The sequence below is a fragment of the Canis lupus genome, chromosome 17 (genome assembly GCF_003254725.2).
Source record: "Canis lupus dingo isolate Sandy chromosome 17, ASM325472v2, whole genome shotgun sequence".
NCBI classification, from domain to species: domain Eukaryota; kingdom Metazoa; phylum Chordata; class Mammalia; order Carnivora; family Canidae; genus Canis; species Canis lupus.
Window position 1 is genome coordinate 26,387,869 of NC_064259.1, and position 17,985 is coordinate 26,405,853.

A 17,985-nucleotide genomic window follows, 5' to 3' on the forward strand; every position below is an offset into this window, starting at 1 on the left:
GTACTTTTCTCTTCTTAGTTACCACTTTTATTTTTTTAAAAGATTTATTTATTTATTAGAGAGTGTGCACAAACACAATGCGCTTGTGTTGGGGGAGGGACAGAGGAAGAGGCAGAGAAGCAGACCCCCCCCACCCCATTTAGCGTGGGGCTGATCTCATGACCTGAGCTCATGACCTGAGCTAAAACCAAGAGTTGGGGGACGCCTGGGTAGCTCAGCGGTTGAGTGTCTGTCTGGCTCAGGTCATGTTCCTGGGGGTCTGGGGCTAGAGTCCCCGCATCGGGCTCCCCGCAGGGAGCCTGCTTCTTCCCCTATGTCTCTGCCTCTCTCTCTGTCTCTCATGAGTAAATAAATAGATCTTTAAAAAAAAAAACATCAACAAGAGTCGGAGGCTCAACTGACTGAGCCACCCGGGCACCCCAGGCACCACTTTTGTGATACCATCACAGTTCTCAGTGACATGAATCTGTATTGATACCCACATGTTTTGTTTGGTCTATAAATTCTGGGTTTTAGAACCTATTGATTTGAATAAATCCAGATTTAGGTCTCTCTGTTCCCTTTTTCCCCAATTATAGTTACTATTTTTAGTTTTTGAATGCAGCATTAACTCTGGCTGATTCCTAATAGAGATTTTTTAGAAAGACAGGGGTAACTTGATTTTTTTTTTTTTTACATTCATTCATCACATTTTTCCCAAGAAAGCAAGTGATATTTCCCTCAATCATCTTTCTTTGCTTTGTATAACTGAAGATTTTTGTAGGAGGTTTTTACACTTGGTGTTACAAGGAATTTCTCATTTGCTTCAGTTGGATAATTTTTAATTATTATTCTTATGCACTTATCGATTTGATATTTTTAATTGCCTTTCACGCCACTGTTCAGCCTAGAACTGCCATCTTGGGATCAGTGCTCCAGAGCTCTGTCTTCTGTACTCTTGCTCAGTCATCATAGTGACTTGTTATTAATAATTTCTTATTGCCTCTCATTTGGACCTCCTTGTCTCTCAAACTTCCTTGTTCTCTAAATCTTTTGATGCCCCAAATTTCATTTATTTTGTTGGTACTGCTTCTATTTTTTTTAGAGGTCTAATTTGTGAAAACACCCACTGAAGTTTCCAGTAACTAGTGAATTCTTCATTTAGAGAGAGAGTCACGTAAATGAAGACCTTCATTACTGAGGATGTCCCCTGTGGACTTTTTATGGTGATTCAATAATGACTGGTAGTGTGGATTTCCAGTAAGTGGGTTGAGTATGCTTGTCCCTCCTCACTGAGAGATTTGTGTGCCTAAAACTATTCTGGCAGCCTGACCAAAGCGAGATCTAAGGGAGATTTGGTATGATTTAAAGAGCAAGGGATTTGGAGCTAAGTAGACTCGAGTTTGACTCTCAGCTTGGTAATTTGCTATTGAGTCTTATGGATCATGAAACAAGAGTCTGTATCTAAAATGTTGAAAAGCATTGGCTTCTTTTCTTTTCTTTTCTTTACTTTTCTTTTCTTTTTCTTTTTTTTCTTTTCTTTTCTTTTCTTTTCTCTGCGCTTCTCTTCTCTTCTCTCTTCTTTCTCTTCTTCTCTTTCATCTATTCTCTTCTCTTCTTTCTTTCTTTCTTTTTATCTTCTTTCTTATTTCTTCGTTCGTTCTTTTCTTTTCTTTCTTTTCTTTCTTTCTTTTCTTTTCTTTCTTTTTCTGTCTTTCGTTTCTTTTCTTTCTTTCCCCTTCCTTCCTTCCTTCCTTCCTTCCTTCCTTCCTTCCTTCCTTCCTTCCTTCCTTCCTTCCTTCTTTCTTTCTTTCTTTCTTTTTTTTCTTTTCTCAGCCTATCCCTCATATACTATGTAAGTTTGTCTGTAGGAATATTGTAGAGTGAGCGATGGATTTCCCGCCTCTAGGTCTAAGGCCTGAAGAAGGAGAAGTCCAATTCTTCCAACTTTATTCTGGGGCCAAGTTCATGTTCTCTAATACTTGTTCCATCTTCTCCATTATCTTCATGCCTTTTTCTTATCCCTCTTTTTCTCTCTCTTTTGCTGAACCGCTTCCCTTTGCTCCATCGTCTCAATCTCAGAATAACAAGAAAGGGACAGAAGTTAGGGATACAGAGAATCTTAGATTCTCCTGATTGTTTTTTAATGCGTCATCTCTACTCCTGACCTTCTCTTGTTTTTATTTCGAATTGTGTGAGCATAAATAAATCCACTGCTTTAAATGTTTTTTTTTTGTTAATTCTCTATTTTAGTGCTAGTAATAATTTAAGGAGGAAGTTAAAGTATAAAGCTTCTATCACTTCTGACCAAGTGCTGATGAAAATAAATTCATGTTGTCTCATGCAATGTATAAAATTGAAGAGATTGATTTCATTTCAGGAAGGGCAATGTGGATTATGACTGAAATAAACTATTAACATCTTGACATTTACTTTGTTTGTGCTGTCCTAAGTGACTCACTCCCAAGAAACACACGCAGGGTCACATTCTTCCTGTGTCATTTAGAAACTTTCCTTTCCTTGGTTGGTACTACTCTCTAAATCATATTCATTTTGGAAGAGAGCAGACTTTCCTTGGCTTTATGTGCTCTGGTTTTGTGTTCCATGCCTTTAAAAAAATTTTTTTTTTCACTTAAAGGAGTTCAAACTGCAGTTTCAAATGACTTTTATTTAATGTTTGAAGTTTTTGTTTAGCCACGTACAGAAAGACCTTTCACTGTTGATCAGTTTTTACTGTGAAAACTTAATTTTAAATCTGCAAATGATTTCGTTAAATACTCTGTAATCTAATAAAAATGTACTTAGCTTGAACAAGTCACTTGTCCTTTAAAAGTTTGTAGAAGAAAATGAACATGGAATCCTAAGCTGAGGAGGATCTGAAGAGATCAGCTGGTCTGGCTCTTTGCTTTGAGGTAGATGACTGTTGAAACTTTTTATTTTTTATTTATGTATTTTTTTAAAAATTATTTATTCATGAGGGACAGAGAGAGAGACAGAGACACAGGTAGAGGAAGAAGCAGGCTCCATACAGGTAGTCTGATGTAGGACTCGATCCCGGGTCTCCAGGATCACACCCTGGAGTGAAGGTGGCACTAAACCACTGAGCCACCCAGGCTGCCCTGTTGAAACTTTTTTTTTTTCCCACTTTTTTTTTCTTTTATAAATTTTATATAATTTATAAATTTATATAATATATATAATTTATATATATTATATATAAATTATATATTTATATATATAAATTTATATAAATATAAATATATATAAATTTATATAATATATAAATTTATAAATTTTATAAATTTATTTTTTATTGGTGTTCAATTTGCCAACATATAGAATAACACCCATCAAGTGCTCATCCCATCAAGTGCCCCCCTCAGTGCCCGTCAGTCACCCCCAACCCCCACCCACCTTCCCTTCCACTACCCCTAGTTTGTTTCCCAGAGTTAGGAGTCTCTCATGTTCTGTCTCCCTCTCTGACATTTCCCACTCATTTTTTCTCCTTTTTAAACAAGATAGCATTTCTTTTGCCTTTGAGTGGTTCACAGAGAGAGATCCCCAAATCTCTGCAAGCACCCTGCTCCACAGGGTCTTCATTCTATGGAAGACTAGTTATGTGGCCAAGGAGCTTAAATGGAGCTTGAATGAAACTCTCCACATGCCAGTTGCTCCCTCCTTAAAAGTCACTATTCCAGGACTCCTCACTCTAACCACTTCTAATTCAGAAGGATCTGAAGAGATGGGACATATGGCAAAGAAAGGAAGTGAAGGAGGAGAGAGAAATACCACTAGTACATATTCATCCTGTTCCATTAGTGGTGAGAATAAAGAGCATGTGTTAGGGGCAAAATAATTTTATTTTCCAAAAGAAAATTTCCTTTTTTATTTTGAATTTTCCCTCTTTACTCCTTGTTTAAGTCTTTGTAGTGGTCTAACCATCCATCCTGTTTTGATTATTGCCCATTTTCTATTGCTCATGATCTTCTTAATGAAAGAATACCTTATGGCAGGAAATAATGACATCTGTCATCTCATGAGTGGTTTTGTGAGGCACTGCGGTAGGCATTTTGCATAAATTATATCTAAAATCCACAACAGTCCTGACCTGCTCAGGAGATGTGAATACTCCCATTGTATGGAATCCTCGTTCGAAACCCAGAAAGCTTGTGTCCCAAAGTCACAGAGCTATTGATAGGCAGAGCCATGATTTGAACTTAGGTCTGCTTGGTGCCTGAACTTATGCTGTATCCATTATGCCAAGAAATCTCTTGGGTCTCACTTAAGAGTGTCAGAATCAGTGAATAGGGTTTTGTTGATAATTTCGTAGTGAATAGGGTTTTGTTGATAATTTGGTAGTGACAACATTGTATTGTTGATGAAAATTCTGGGTGATGAACAATACCAATGATCCTGGTAGTCCTTCTCATCTCCTGACTTCCTCTTGTCATCTCCCATTCTTCTTGGGTTCATAGCAATAAGAGTCTCTCTTTATTAGCATGTGTGAACCAGTATTTAAGTTAGCACATAGTTTATTGTCAAAACTGGGACACTTCTGAGAGTGAAATGGAGTGCTGTTATTAATGAACTTTGCTAGAACAACTGGCTTAACCCAGGGCTGTCCCAGGTAGGCCAGGATGTATGTTCACCTTACTTATAAGAAAATTCAAATGCCTGTAGCACATCATTGGGGAGGAATGGATCCTTTGTGATAAAAATAATCATTAAATGGAAGAAAATATAAAATAGTCTTACGATTCTTTGGATTAACATAATCTAGATGACAACTATGTGGGACTGCATCTATTGCAGAATAGGAAGCATACTGAAAAAACAGGGATAATGTGGAAAAAAAACTGCCACATATTGAGTTGGGTATCTTAGAAATAAATAAGATAGACCACTGATGACTTCATTGGTTTAGGTTATCACATATGGTAGTTTGGGACTGTATAAATTTAAGCATGTAACAGAATTATTTCTTCCTTACAGCTTATCATGGATATAACCAAATGATGGAATGTCTACAAGGTTACAAACGGGTTAACAACACCTTTTGTCAAGGTAAGGTTAACTATTCTTTGGTGTAGACTTCATTGTTTGGGCTTTTTAGGAATGTGAGTTGTTTGACCACGTTTTGCTCATTAGCCCGGTGTGCAAAGGTCACAGTAGTGACCAACTGCCTGCACACTCAGTTTAAGAAAGAAAGAAAGAGTTCTAGTGTCTGGTTACCAGAATTAGTAACAGTTAAACTTCACGGAACTTTTTTTCCCCTTATTTTAATTTGTAAGTCACTACCTATGTTTGCATGGATGGATGCATGTGTGCAGATGAGTACACATGTGTACCGAGCAGTATTGCTTCCTTGCTGACACATGATTGGGTAGTGAAGTCCCTTTTTTTCCTCTCATCAGAATATTGCTAGCCACCTTGAAGTATTAGAGTATTAAATATCAGGGTAAATAAACATTTCTTAGGCGATAGTTCAAGCTGTGTAACTAAATATGAAATGTCATGAGTACTTTTGCTCAGTTTATTTTGAACCACGTAGCAGTCGAACAAGCAGGGGGATCTTCAGAGATCATTTAGCCCAGTGTTTGTACCTTAATAATGAGGTCATTCAAACCCAGCCTGGCTAAGTGACTTTTCTTAGGCTAACTGGAGCAGAGGTTAGAACTCACATTTACTAGTGGTTTAGTTTACTACCCTTATATGATATCAAATTTTGTGTCACTTAACTTTGTGGAATGTCCAATGAATGCTCCTAATTTCCTTTTACATCTACAGGATAAAGGTGTTATTATTAATTTGGAAATATGTGTACATTGAAAGAGTCTTAGTGAACCAAAATCCATGTCAAGAACACAGCACATGTGTTCCAACTTGTCTGGGGCTCTGTATATTTGACCAGTACGTGTTTATAGGACAGAGTAGATTAAGGTAATGTTAGAAAATATCGATCAATTCCTATTAAAAGGGCTCATTTCACTGGACTGTCTTAATTCCCTGAGAATTTTCTCAAGTTGTTCCATATTGTATCTATCTAACTTTTATGATGTATAGAGCTTTAGCAAATAAAGAATTTCCTTCTGAAATGCACTTAGGTGTACCATGTGTTTAAAAAAGTTTTGTCTTAAAATATGATAAGCCCTCATGTGAAAGAGTATTGGGAAAGTTAGGTTTAACTTTCTCAAGGAGCTCAAGGAGTGGACACTTAAGACACTTTTTGAGAAACCTCTGTACATGTTCATGTTACATGGGAGTAATGGGTTAATCAGTATTATGTAGGAATCAGTAGAATTTAAGACATCCTTAAAAGGTCCTATTAAATGGATGGAAGAGTGAGTTAAATGGATGGAAGAATAAATATATCAAATGAATGAATGTGTATTCTACAGAGTAAATGAAGTGATTGCTTCACAGGGTTGGATAACAATCTGTATGACAAGCCCTAGCCCATTTTTAGAATGTACTGGTAGAAGCAGAATGAGCAGGGTGTTGGAAGGAATAATCTCGTCCTCTGCCAGTCAGACTGGATTTGAGGTTTGGGTGTTCATTGTCTCTAGGCTGATAAGGTCAACAAAGCTTGGAAAGGGCCTGGAAACCTGAGCGTTTAGCCCTGGAGAAGTGCAGACTAAAGAGAAATAGAATGTTTTTAACAACACGCTTTTAAATGTTTGATAAACTGTCTTACAAAACAAGTCTTTGATGAATTGCTTCAAAAACCTATCAATAGGTTGGGGTTAGAAGGAAGCATATTTACAACTACAACCAAACTTTGTGTGTGGAATAGCGTTCCCCAACATTGTACTGAAATGCCTTTGGAAGTACTGAGTTTCCTGTGCACCGAGGCGATCCAATGGTAACAGCTAGGCAGGGATGCCATGGGGAGTTTCTGTCCTGTGCAGTACATGAAGTTGAGTGACTTTGTAGGCATGTTCCAGTTGTCTGATATTATCATTGCTCTGTTGCCTGGGATAGAGGTTGTGGATGAGAAGAAAGAAATGACATCTTGGTCTTTCCCCCATATTCTAACCCCTAGGTAGGAAGGTTTCTGAGGTGTGCCCTGTGTATCTGCTTGCTCCTTAGACTATTGACAGAGGCAGAGCCTTATTTATCTTTCCCCATTGTAAGCCTGTGTGACTCTCCAGAATGTCATCATGTCCTAACATCAAATGATGAGGAATGAACATGTTTCTGTGGTTGGGATTGGGGGTGGGTGGGATTTGGACATTATTAATCCGAGTTAAAACTGCGACACAGAAAGTAACTTTACCAAGATCACACAGATAATAAGAGGCCCATCCAGGCTTAACCTCCCAAACCACCTCTGTTTCTGTGTGCTACATGGCCTCCTTTACTGATTTTATATACATCTGTGAAGTATTACTAATGTAGATACTAGCTCATTAGAACAGAAGATAGGCCAATAGAAGTCAAAGCAATTAATATTAATCTGGTTTTGTGTAATAAGAAAAGATGGTTATCTAATATATTCCTTCTTCTAGCTGGCTTAAGGTTCTGCCAGTATTTTTAAAAATACCATGGTGGAAGTGAAAGCAAAAATGTCAACTATTGGACTTGCTATCTCACTTAGCAAAATAGAATGAAGAATCCTTTAAATAATTGCTAGATGTTTGTTGTTGTTATTTTCATATTTTCCTCTTCTGGTATGGCTGGTATGGAGTGACCTTTTGCAAATTTTGTTCATAGTAAACATATCTAATGGTTGCACCTCCTTCTTTGCACTGATGGTCAGTTAACACCAAATCCTGGCTTACATTTGTCTCGGGAGGATATTTGCAAAACAGCTCTATACTTTTTGGCATGGATTCTGGAGTGAAGTATCACAGAAAATTCTATTTCATGGTGCCTCAAAAAGGCACTGCTAAATTACACTACAGAGAAGATTGACTCATAAAATAATATGATTTCATTCATCATAATCTATTAAAATTACCTTTGAGAGAAGGGCTTAATTTCACTCCCTTTGTGACACTATTGGTCAGCAAAATTAAATAGAACTTTCTCACATTACATACATACACTCCTTTTTCCTAGAGCCTTGAAGCCTTTGATTTTGTTATCCTAGAGTTTTTCAAAAAGAGCCCTTTAACCACTAATTACTTGTGCGTTCCGCATTGTTCTTAGAGTTTAATGTCTTCTCGGTTTACAAAGCACATTTAAAATTAAAGTGATTAATAACTAGAATTACATTAGTTCCTTCACCTAAGCGAACTAATGTCCTGAAACAACGTTTAGTAATGTGGGCTCAGTAACAAAGAGCCAACTGTGCACAAGTTAATTCGAGGAGCTTTCAAGTAATTGCCCTCAAAGTTGGGTTTTTCCTCCTCTCTAGTGGTCTTGCAATTATCTTTTCAAAGGAATGATTTATTACATATACACACACGGAGCTCTAAAACCTGCCCTCACTTCCCTTAACATTATGGAATTGTTATAATTTGCTTCATTTATCATAACAAACAATACAAGCATATTTCCTGGTGGATCTAGAGCTGCATTCATCATTTGGTTATTGTGTGAAAGTTTGATGGAGAGCTAGAATTAAATGGAGTGATACCTCATGAATATGATAATAGGGATGTCTGCTCTCATACTACTTGACTCTAGAGCTCAGTTCTTTCTGGCATTGAGTACTCTCACTTGCCCGTAACTTTGTCATGAGATAAATGAGCTCTTAAAAATTAGGCATAAATCCAAGTTTTAAAAATGCATTGGGTTCTGAAATTACCTGGGGACCAATCTATTTAGTGAAATCTTTTATTAAAAGCAAATACCCTCTTTGATACACTGAAATCAACCATTTCATGAGCTTATAAGGTATAAAATCAACCTAGTATTACTTTGTACATTTTTTTAGCATGTCCTGCGGTGCTGAGGGCAATCCCAAAATATATGGGATAGAGACATCTACACTTTCATAATCCAGTGTATATATATTTTCCTTTTTCATAGATAATCTTGAAAGCATTAAAAAAATATTCAATGATCCACAAACATTAATTGGCAGGGCTCTCCTGAGCTATGGACTGAGGATAAATGATGAATAAGACATCCTTCTTGACCTTGGACTTAGTGTAATTAAATCAGTTGGAATCAGCAGGACACAATTTGCTTTGTTCACTCTCCCAACTAGCTAAATTTTAGCTGACTCCAGAGGAGCCCGTTAAAAAGCAAATATGAAAGAGCTGTCCACATAACTTTCTTTTGGCGTCATTTTATGACACTAGTTTTTCTGCTTTAATAAAATAAATTTACAAAACAGATACATTAGGGCATCATCATACCCATACCAAACTTTCACCATAGAACTCCTTTAAGATGGTGCCCCAAAGTGCATTCGAAACCAAATTTTGTTTGGAACATAGAAAGGATAGTGGACATTTTTTTTTTTCAGGGGCACAGCTGTTACTAAATGAAACTCCCAACTCACTGCACATCAGTGAGCCATACATGGGATTTGGGGGTTATGAAGAGCTTGGCTAGACTATAGCTTCTATTTTAGATCTCTTAATCATTACAAAAAATTGTGGTGGTGGTAGCATCTAGAAGAAGATGGCCTTTGGTTGCTTTGAGAAATCTAAAAAGGGCAGGTTTTAAGAAAACCTGCTTGGCTGGAGAAAAGAATGTGGCCTGTGGCATAGTGCTTGGTTCACTCAGAAGAAGAGTCATCATTTTACAGTTATTTGCAAAGGTATAGTTAATAGAAATTGAGAAGGTTTTTTTCCATACAGTTAATAGTTAAATGAATTGAAACTATTTTGTCAGGTTTTGCATTTAGCATTGCTTCTTGGATTCTGTGCTTACTTTCTGGGTTTGTTGTTTTTGTTTTGGTAGGTTTGCCGGCTAAAATACAGGACACTCAGTTAAATTTGAATCTCAGATAAACAATAAATAATTCGGTTGGGACATATATACTAAAAAGTATTTGTTTATCTGAAATTCAGATTTAACTGTGTGTCCTATATTTTTATTTGCCAACCTGCATTTTAAGATGATATTCTTTAACAGTTCTTTCAATGAGGGTCACTGAGAAGGATATACTTTATATGTCTGAGAATATTTTTCTATTGAGCTCATTCTATAAGGAGACTGGTCAGGCGTACAATTCTAGGTTGTTTACTAGCAACCCATTTGACCACATTATACTGATGTCTTCTGACTTCTTTTTGGTGCTTTTTCTCCTTTGTAAATAATCTCTCTCTCTCTCTCTCTCTTTTTGAGATCCTCTTTGGATTTTTTCTTTTTTCTGTATTCTGTATTTTTTCTTTTTTTGTATTGTCCATCCATCCAGTCATGTCTCTCCTCAAATTTGAAAAATGATCAGCTATGCACTCTTCAAATATTGTTTTTCCACCATGCTTCTTCTCAGCTGAAACTCTTATTGCCTACTTAGGGGTTTTCTCTAATATTTATGCCCCTGAACAAGTCTTTTTCATGCTTGTATTCTTTTGTCTTTTTTGGTGGGGGGAGGCTGCATTTTGAATGAATACTTCAGTTCCATCTTAGAGTTTTCTAATTCTTGCTTTATTCCCATCTGAGCTCTATTGATTACTTTTAATTTTAAGACTTTTACATTTCAAAGGTTTTTAATAATTTTTTAGCTGGATTTCAGTTGTGAGGAAGAACAATTCTGCACAGATACTTTCAGATTCTTACCTTCAGTTGCTGGATCCTTGGCTCGTGTTTCTTCCTAGAGAGTAGGCCCAGAAATTCAGGGGCTTCATCCACTACCATGTATTTCTATGCCATTTCAGATTTACTAGGATATTTGTCTTGCTTTTTTTTTTTAATCTTCTTTTATAATTTATCTACAATTGCTATGTCTTTGGAACAGGAGAGAATGCCAAAGCACGAACTTACTGTGTTACATTTCTTTAACATTTATCAATATCAGGATTGAGCTTTTAAAAATTTAAAATACCAATATTCAAATGTGGTATTTAATATATATATTATACATTTTCTTTGAGGATGTTGAAAAGCACTGACAAACTTCAGATTATATAAATTAAATGTTATTCAAAGATAGTCATTTTCTTCTTGTAATTGAGCAGCCACAATATCAATATATTGACCATCTGCTATTCATTAACTCATCCATTTTACAGATGATTTAAATGGGGGTACTCTGAGAAATATTAGAGTAAGACTCAATTACTGCCCTTATGAGGATCCCTGTTCTCACGCATAATTAAAACATCAAGGTTGCACGCTCAAGAGATGAACCAAATACTGCAGTTTCAGAAGAAAGTTCCCGGGACACTTGGGTGGTTCAGTGGTTGAGTGCCTGCCTTCAGCCCAGGGCATGATCTGGGGTCCTAGGATGAGTCTTGCATCAGGCTCCCCACAGGGAGCCTGCTGCTCCTTCTGCCTCTGGCTCTGCCTCTCTCTGTGTGTCTCTCATGAATAAATAAATAAAATCTTTAAGAAAAAGAAAAAAGAAAGTTCCCATTTAAAAACCTGTTCTTTAAAATAAGCACATTGTCTTTGCTGTTTATAAAATAATTCATACTTACTGTTCAAAATTTAGAAACTAAGAAATGTATAAAAAATATAAATTACCTTAATCTCCTTCCAAACTGATGGATTTTGTTAGAGTTCTTACCAATCATGTATATTTTGAGAAAATATTTCGTGGATAAGTGAGTGTGAAACCGTTTTTCACTTAATAGATAATACTTTCTGATGTTATTAAATCTTGTAAAGATTATTTTAATGCTGACCTAGGTATCCCAGTTAATGGATATATGATAATTCATTTAGCCATCCCCCTGAAGTTCTATTTTCAGATTAATTTTTATTTTTTTTTTAATATATGTATTGTTACCAGCATACTTGAACATAAAACTTGAATCCTGGTTATATTGACAAGAGAAATTACTGGTTCCAAGCTGTGATTCATCCTGTGCACATTACATCTCAAAGAGGATGTACATTTTCCCTTCTCATTCGCGATAGAGAGTTCATTCACCATGTTGCTCCCCTCCTCTCCTACTTCTTTCTTTTATAAATTTGAAAACATACAAAGGGCAGTGAAATACTATCTTTTTCTTCACATAGGCCCTGTACATTTCTATTTAGGCCCTCCCCAGGTTTTTTTTTTCTTTTTTTTTTTAAGATTTACTTATTTATTTTAGAGGGAAGGAGGAGTAGAGGGAGAAAATCCTCAGGCTGACTCCCTGCTGAGCACAGAGCCCAATGCAACAAGGGGCTTGATCACAGAACCTGGAGATGATGACCTGAGCTGAAACCAAGAACTGGTCACTCAATCGACTGAGCCGCCCAAGTGCACCATCCCAGATATTTTATATTGAATATGGCTGTGAGCAGGATTGTAATTTATTATTTATTGTTTTACTGGAATGCTTGTCAGTTTTATTAATTTCTTCTGAGTTTTCTACATAGGAATGATTTTACCTACAAGTAGTTGTAATCTAGGAAAGCTGTGATGGAGTTGGGAAAGTTATGAGGAGTGGAAGAAATGAAGATGCGGGCATAGGAGAGCGTGTGTCATGCTTGTGCCTGCTGAATCCCACAGGTGGAAGTGAAGGTGGATGAGTCAATTTTTAAGGGATGGAGGAAGTGTACGCTGAATGCAAAATTTGTTTGGCATAGTGGCTAATGACTGTAAGCTTCTTTTAAGTTTATGTTTAAATGGATGGAGCATTGATGTATCTTGTTCATTATGTTATGCCATTGACATTTCCGGTTTTCCTCAAAAGCTATGTGCAAGTTTGCATAGAATAGAAATAAATGTCTTTAACTCAGTAGTGAGCGCTTTGTGCACTCCCTCTCTCTCTCTCCCGGTACACCCACCACCCTGCTCAGGGTGCCTTCTTGCAGTGATGGAAACAAGGTGCGAGGGAGATAATGACAATTGATAGACATAAAGATGTTATCAGTGACAGTAATTGTAACACAGCAGGTGACTTGATGGTCTGTGTTCCCATGTTCTCCAGCATGCAGGCCCCGTGTAATGATCCTTTTGTACAAAATCTAAGTTCTTCCTCTAATACGCTTTTGTTCTGACTGAACTTTTTGCAGTTAGCAACACCAGTTGCTGCTCCATTTCTTCTCTCTCTCTCTCTTTTAAGGTTTGTTTATTTATGGGGCTGAGGGGGAGAATCTTCAAGCAGAGGGAACCTGTCGCAGGGCTCCTTCTCACACTCACAATATTATGACCTGAGCCGCTATCATGAGTTGGGTGCTTAATGGACTGAGCCACCCAGGTGCCCCTGCTGCTCCATTTCTGTTTACTGTTGATTTTATTGATGTGAGGCTTTTCTCATTGTATTATTGGCATAAGAATAACTTGATAGTTCTCTTTTTTTTCTAATATAGTCAATTTCCTTTTTGGTCATTATTGTTTATGTATTTTTGTCTGCCCATTTATATATCTTGCTATCATTTATTGAGTGCCTATTTAGTGGAGCCATTGTGTTGGATGCTTCAGGTATATCATGAACAACCCTGTAAAATAAGTAGTTTTATTTTTTTTAACTGATGATGAAACTGAGTCGTGAGGCTCAAAGAAATTAAGTGATAGAAAGTCACATACTTCTGCAGCCTGAGCTCCCCCCGCATTCTACTAGCATTTATATAGCAGTTTATAGCTTATAAAAGTACTTTAAAAAATACATTTATATATTTTAGAGAGAGTGGCAGGGTGTAGAGGAGGCGCAGAGGGACAAGGAGAGAGAGAATCCCAAGCAGACTCCATGCCCAGTACAGAGCCCAACGTAGAGCTTGACTCAGGACTGGATTTCATGACCCTGAGATCATGACCTGAGCCAAAATCAAGAGTCAGATGGTCAACCGACTGAGCTACCCTGGTGCCCTAAAAAGTACTTTTAACACATTTTTCTTCTCTTAATTCTCAACAGTGACCACGTCTACTTGTTATAGGGGGAAACCATGACATAAAACCTTGCTCAATGAATGGCAACTCTGAAAGTGATATTAAATGCTCACTGATACTTTCACAGTCTCTGTTTAACTCTTAAGCTCCTTTACTGGTTTGATTTAGATACTAAAAGTTCTCCAAACCTCACCATTTGTTTTTATAGCAAGTTGCCTTGTAAATGTGTCTGCTGTGCAGTAAAAAAAAAATTTTTTTGAATCATATTATTAGTAAGTTATTGTACCTCCTCAGTTTTATCAAGAAGTCTTTAATAAGCAGAATATTTATGCTTCTAAATGCTTTTGTTTTTATTTGGATTCTTTTTGGATTCTGAGGCACTCCTTTTCTGGTATCCTTTCTTTCCCCCTTCCCTATGCCTTAATAAAACAGTTGGGTATTTCTCTCACTTCTCAGTGCAATGGAGTAGTTTTGCTGACCCACACCAGGTGTGGATGATCTCAACCAGGCTTGGTCATGCATCTGTGATCTGCTGCTGAGTGCCAGGGCTCTTAGATGGTCTTGGCCGGGATGACTTCACCGCCTTCCATAGCCTCTCATCTTCTGGGCAGCTGACATGGGCTGTTCTCATCATGACGGCAGGGTTCCAAGAGAGAGTGAAAGCACACAAAGCTTTTCAGGCCTACTCTTGGAATTGACACATTGTCACTTCAAATGTATCCTGATGGCTGCAAGTCAGAAGTCATAAGACCAGCCCACGCGAGAGGGTGGGGGGGACGACTAGACTCCACTTCTTCATGGGAGGAGCTTTGAAATCACATAGTGAAAGGCATGGATAGGTGGAGAGATGGAGAATTGGGGTCATTTTGAAAGTTAATCCATAACACCCTGATGGTTTATCCTGATTCTGCATGTATAAGTGTGTTTGCCTAGGAAAAAAGGAAATGAAGATATTTACTTGTATTAGTGGGAGGTCACTTTACATCTACATATAGAGCCATATTGACAAAGTATTGGTGAAAAAACACTATTCTGGTGATTATATAGAAACTGCAGTTTGTATATTTTTAAATAAACTTTGTATCTATGTATGACCTATGTGTAGAGTGTACTCTCTTTTGGAAGTAATCACTGGCCTGACTCTTACAAGAATAGGTCAGTTTTGGTTTTTGATGACTTTCAAATTACCCAATTTGTGTTCTTTTGTGTCTGACTTCTTTCACTCAACAGCATGTGGCCAGTACCACTTCCTAATATTCAGAATTCTGGCTAGTGAAGTGATAATATCCATCGATGTTTTCTTTTTAAAGTCTTTTCAATACTTCTTTCCCTTCCTTTGACATTTTCTTCTGTGATGTCTCCATCTATGCAGTATTCTCTAAAGTTGGTTTCAGTTCCGTTATCAGAAGGGAATTGATTGTTGTGATGTTTAGAGGTAGGGAATATGTATATGAGAGTAACATGGGTATAGATATGAAATTTAGAATCCATTGTTCTTACCATGTATTTGGAAAGTTACAGGAGAAAAATCAGTAGGTAGAGGTTAAGGCTGGAATCCACCAGATTTGATAAATCAGCTCTTCAAAACACTGAAGGATGTTTAAAATTCTTTTTATTTAGCCTGCCAGAAATTCATCACAATGCTCTGCTCTATCTAGTGATTTAATCTCATAAACTATGGGGTACTTAGTGTGATTGTGAATCAAGTTTTACGATGGTCAATGACTAAGAGGGAATTGATGTGTTACTGATCTGAAGAGGTGATTTTACTGTCCTGGATCTCTAACTGCAGTTTCTAGTTTAAATAGGCACAAAATTTTCTTTAAGAATTTAAATAGTTTTTAGTCTGAACCTGGACATCATATTTCAGCATTTAAAAATCAATTTGGGACCCATTCTGATCCATTTGAGTCTTTTTCTAGTGTGTCTTCTTGCTATGCTTATATCACTGGGATAAGATTCAAAAAGGAAATGTCTGTTTATTTTATTCACTTTTCTTCGGAAAGACAGTGGTGAAGTGAGTCATTAGCACATTGTATTTTTCAATAGCTCTTTGACCTTAATCTTTGGGGCTATAAAATCAAGTGGGAAGATGCCTGTTGTATCACAAGGGATGAGGAAAGCCCGTGATGGATTCATGTGACTGTGAATGTTTCAAGGAGAAATTAATGTTGCGTCTGTAGACTAGAGTTAGAAATCCAAGACCGACAGAGATGTATGTGCATGTTATTAGCATCTTCCATGTGTAGCACACATGTATCAAGAAATAAATACAAGCTGTTCTCAGGGCTCTGATAATCTTTTATCATGTTACCCTGAAGACAGAAGAATTGGAAGGAAGAGAGTTGCTCGCACAGTGGTTTGCCTTCTCTCAGTGAGTCTAGTGATCAAATCTATCTTGTGCTATATTATCAATTTACAAAGGTGAGACACTTACAGGTCAGGAGAGGAGGCTACAGCAGTGGTGAGCTCTAGGTTGAAACAAAGATGACTGCAAAGAGACCTACAGTACAATATTTTTCGGAGCCATCCCCAGAGAGCATTTCATAAAATGTGTTCTACAGACCACCAGTTCAGAAGGATATTAATAGACCGTGTGTGCAAAAGGGCCCCATGGCGAAGGTGTGAAAAACACCAAGTTAAAGAAAACCAAGAGTCCTTGCCAAAGGACTTCTCGAGGTCTGTAATGTGCTCATGTTTGTAGAACATGCGGTGTTTCTTGAACATATTTGGCCATAGAACCCCTTTATAAGCTCATAAAGCTTGTTTTACATAACATAACTTGGGTGAAGTTGCTCTAGAACATTGACCTCCAAACTTTTTTTTTTTGGTTCACTTATCTCTTAAAATAATTTGGAAAAACTGTGAGTTCACGCATATTTAAGCTGACATCTACATTTTTTCTCATTAAAATTAAGTGGATGCGGTAGAGTAATTTCTGGAACAGTTGTGTTAGATTTGTACTTTAAACATATTTTCATCAAAATCTTAGAGCTTCAGAGATGGCTCATTCAGTTTATGAATAATGTTACCATCTAACCTAACTGGCAAAAGCTGGACCTTCTTGAACAAACCAGACTTAACACTTTTCCTATGACTCATCCTCAGGAGGCATATATTTATGAAATGTTCATATGTTTGGTGCCTTTGAGAATTTATATTGTGTAGGGCAGGGTACTTAGCAAAGGAAATGTTCTGGATGAGCAAAAGGTGTGCCTTGACTTTGTAAAGAGGAACAAAGACACCGAGGGAAGGAGGGACAGGAAAGGAAGATTGACACATGTGTTCTTAGATTCCTTTAGAGAAGGAAACACATGAAGGCTAAGATCTAGAAATTGATACCCTAAAATAAAAATATCCAAGCCTGTGTGTACCCTGGGACATATTGTCATATGCCTGTAGGGATAGATGTGCCCAGCACACATCTGCTTCTGTGAGAGTTTAAGGGATACATATGTCCTCTGAGAGAATGCATTCTGTCTAAAACAAGAGATCTCTAAAAAAAAAAAAAAAAAAAAAAAAACAAGAGATCTCTAATAAGTAGACAAATTATCTGTCTGGCTAGGAAAATATTTCCCTCAAAGGTATTTTTTTCCTGCTTTCAAGTGGAAATCATTTTGCTAAATTATATGCTAGAATTTCTATCCATCAGCAAAAACTGAATATACATAGCACAATGTGTAGAATGCTTCATGTTTTCACACAGTACCAAGATCTTCATGTACTCTTCTCACCTTGTACTTAATTCCTTTCAGTTACTGGACATGCCTCATTTCCTGTATAAACTTGCGTCACTAAAAAGGCAGTAAATTATTACTTTGTTAAACATACATAGTTTCCTTTAGGAGAATGGATACATAAAAATGTGTTTATTTCCCATAAGAACATTTAAGCTATTCATAATAGATTATGCATTAACTGTCATACTTTATTCCTTGGCATTTTCAACCCTGGCAGGTTGTTGTGAAGTCTGAATATTTAAGCTGGAAGTAACTTTTGGAATTATCTGACTCAGCCCCTTTGTGTTACAGGAAAGGAAGCGAGAGCAAGAGAAACTAAGTGACTTCCCTAGGTAACATAAGTTAGCATCTTAGTTACACCAAAAATAGGTCTTAATGGGATAT

At 37.0% G+C, this 17,985-nt stretch overlaps 1 protein-coding gene across 15 annotated transcripts in view; it reads left to right on the top strand.

The window, feature by feature from the left end:
- The window catches only part of LTBP1 (latent transforming growth factor beta binding protein 1), a 391,779-nt gene that overhangs the window by 228,200 nt on the left and 145,594 nt on the right, over nt 1-17,985 (top strand). For all 15 annotated transcript variants that reach the window (XM_025454210.3, XM_025454208.3, XM_049095987.1 and 12 more), the window contains one exon: nt 4,972-5,043. In XM_025454210.3, coding sequence (XP_025309995.1) covers nt 4,972-5,043 — 72 coding nt within the window. The remainder of the gene's footprint in view (nt 1-4,971; nt 5,044-17,985) is intronic.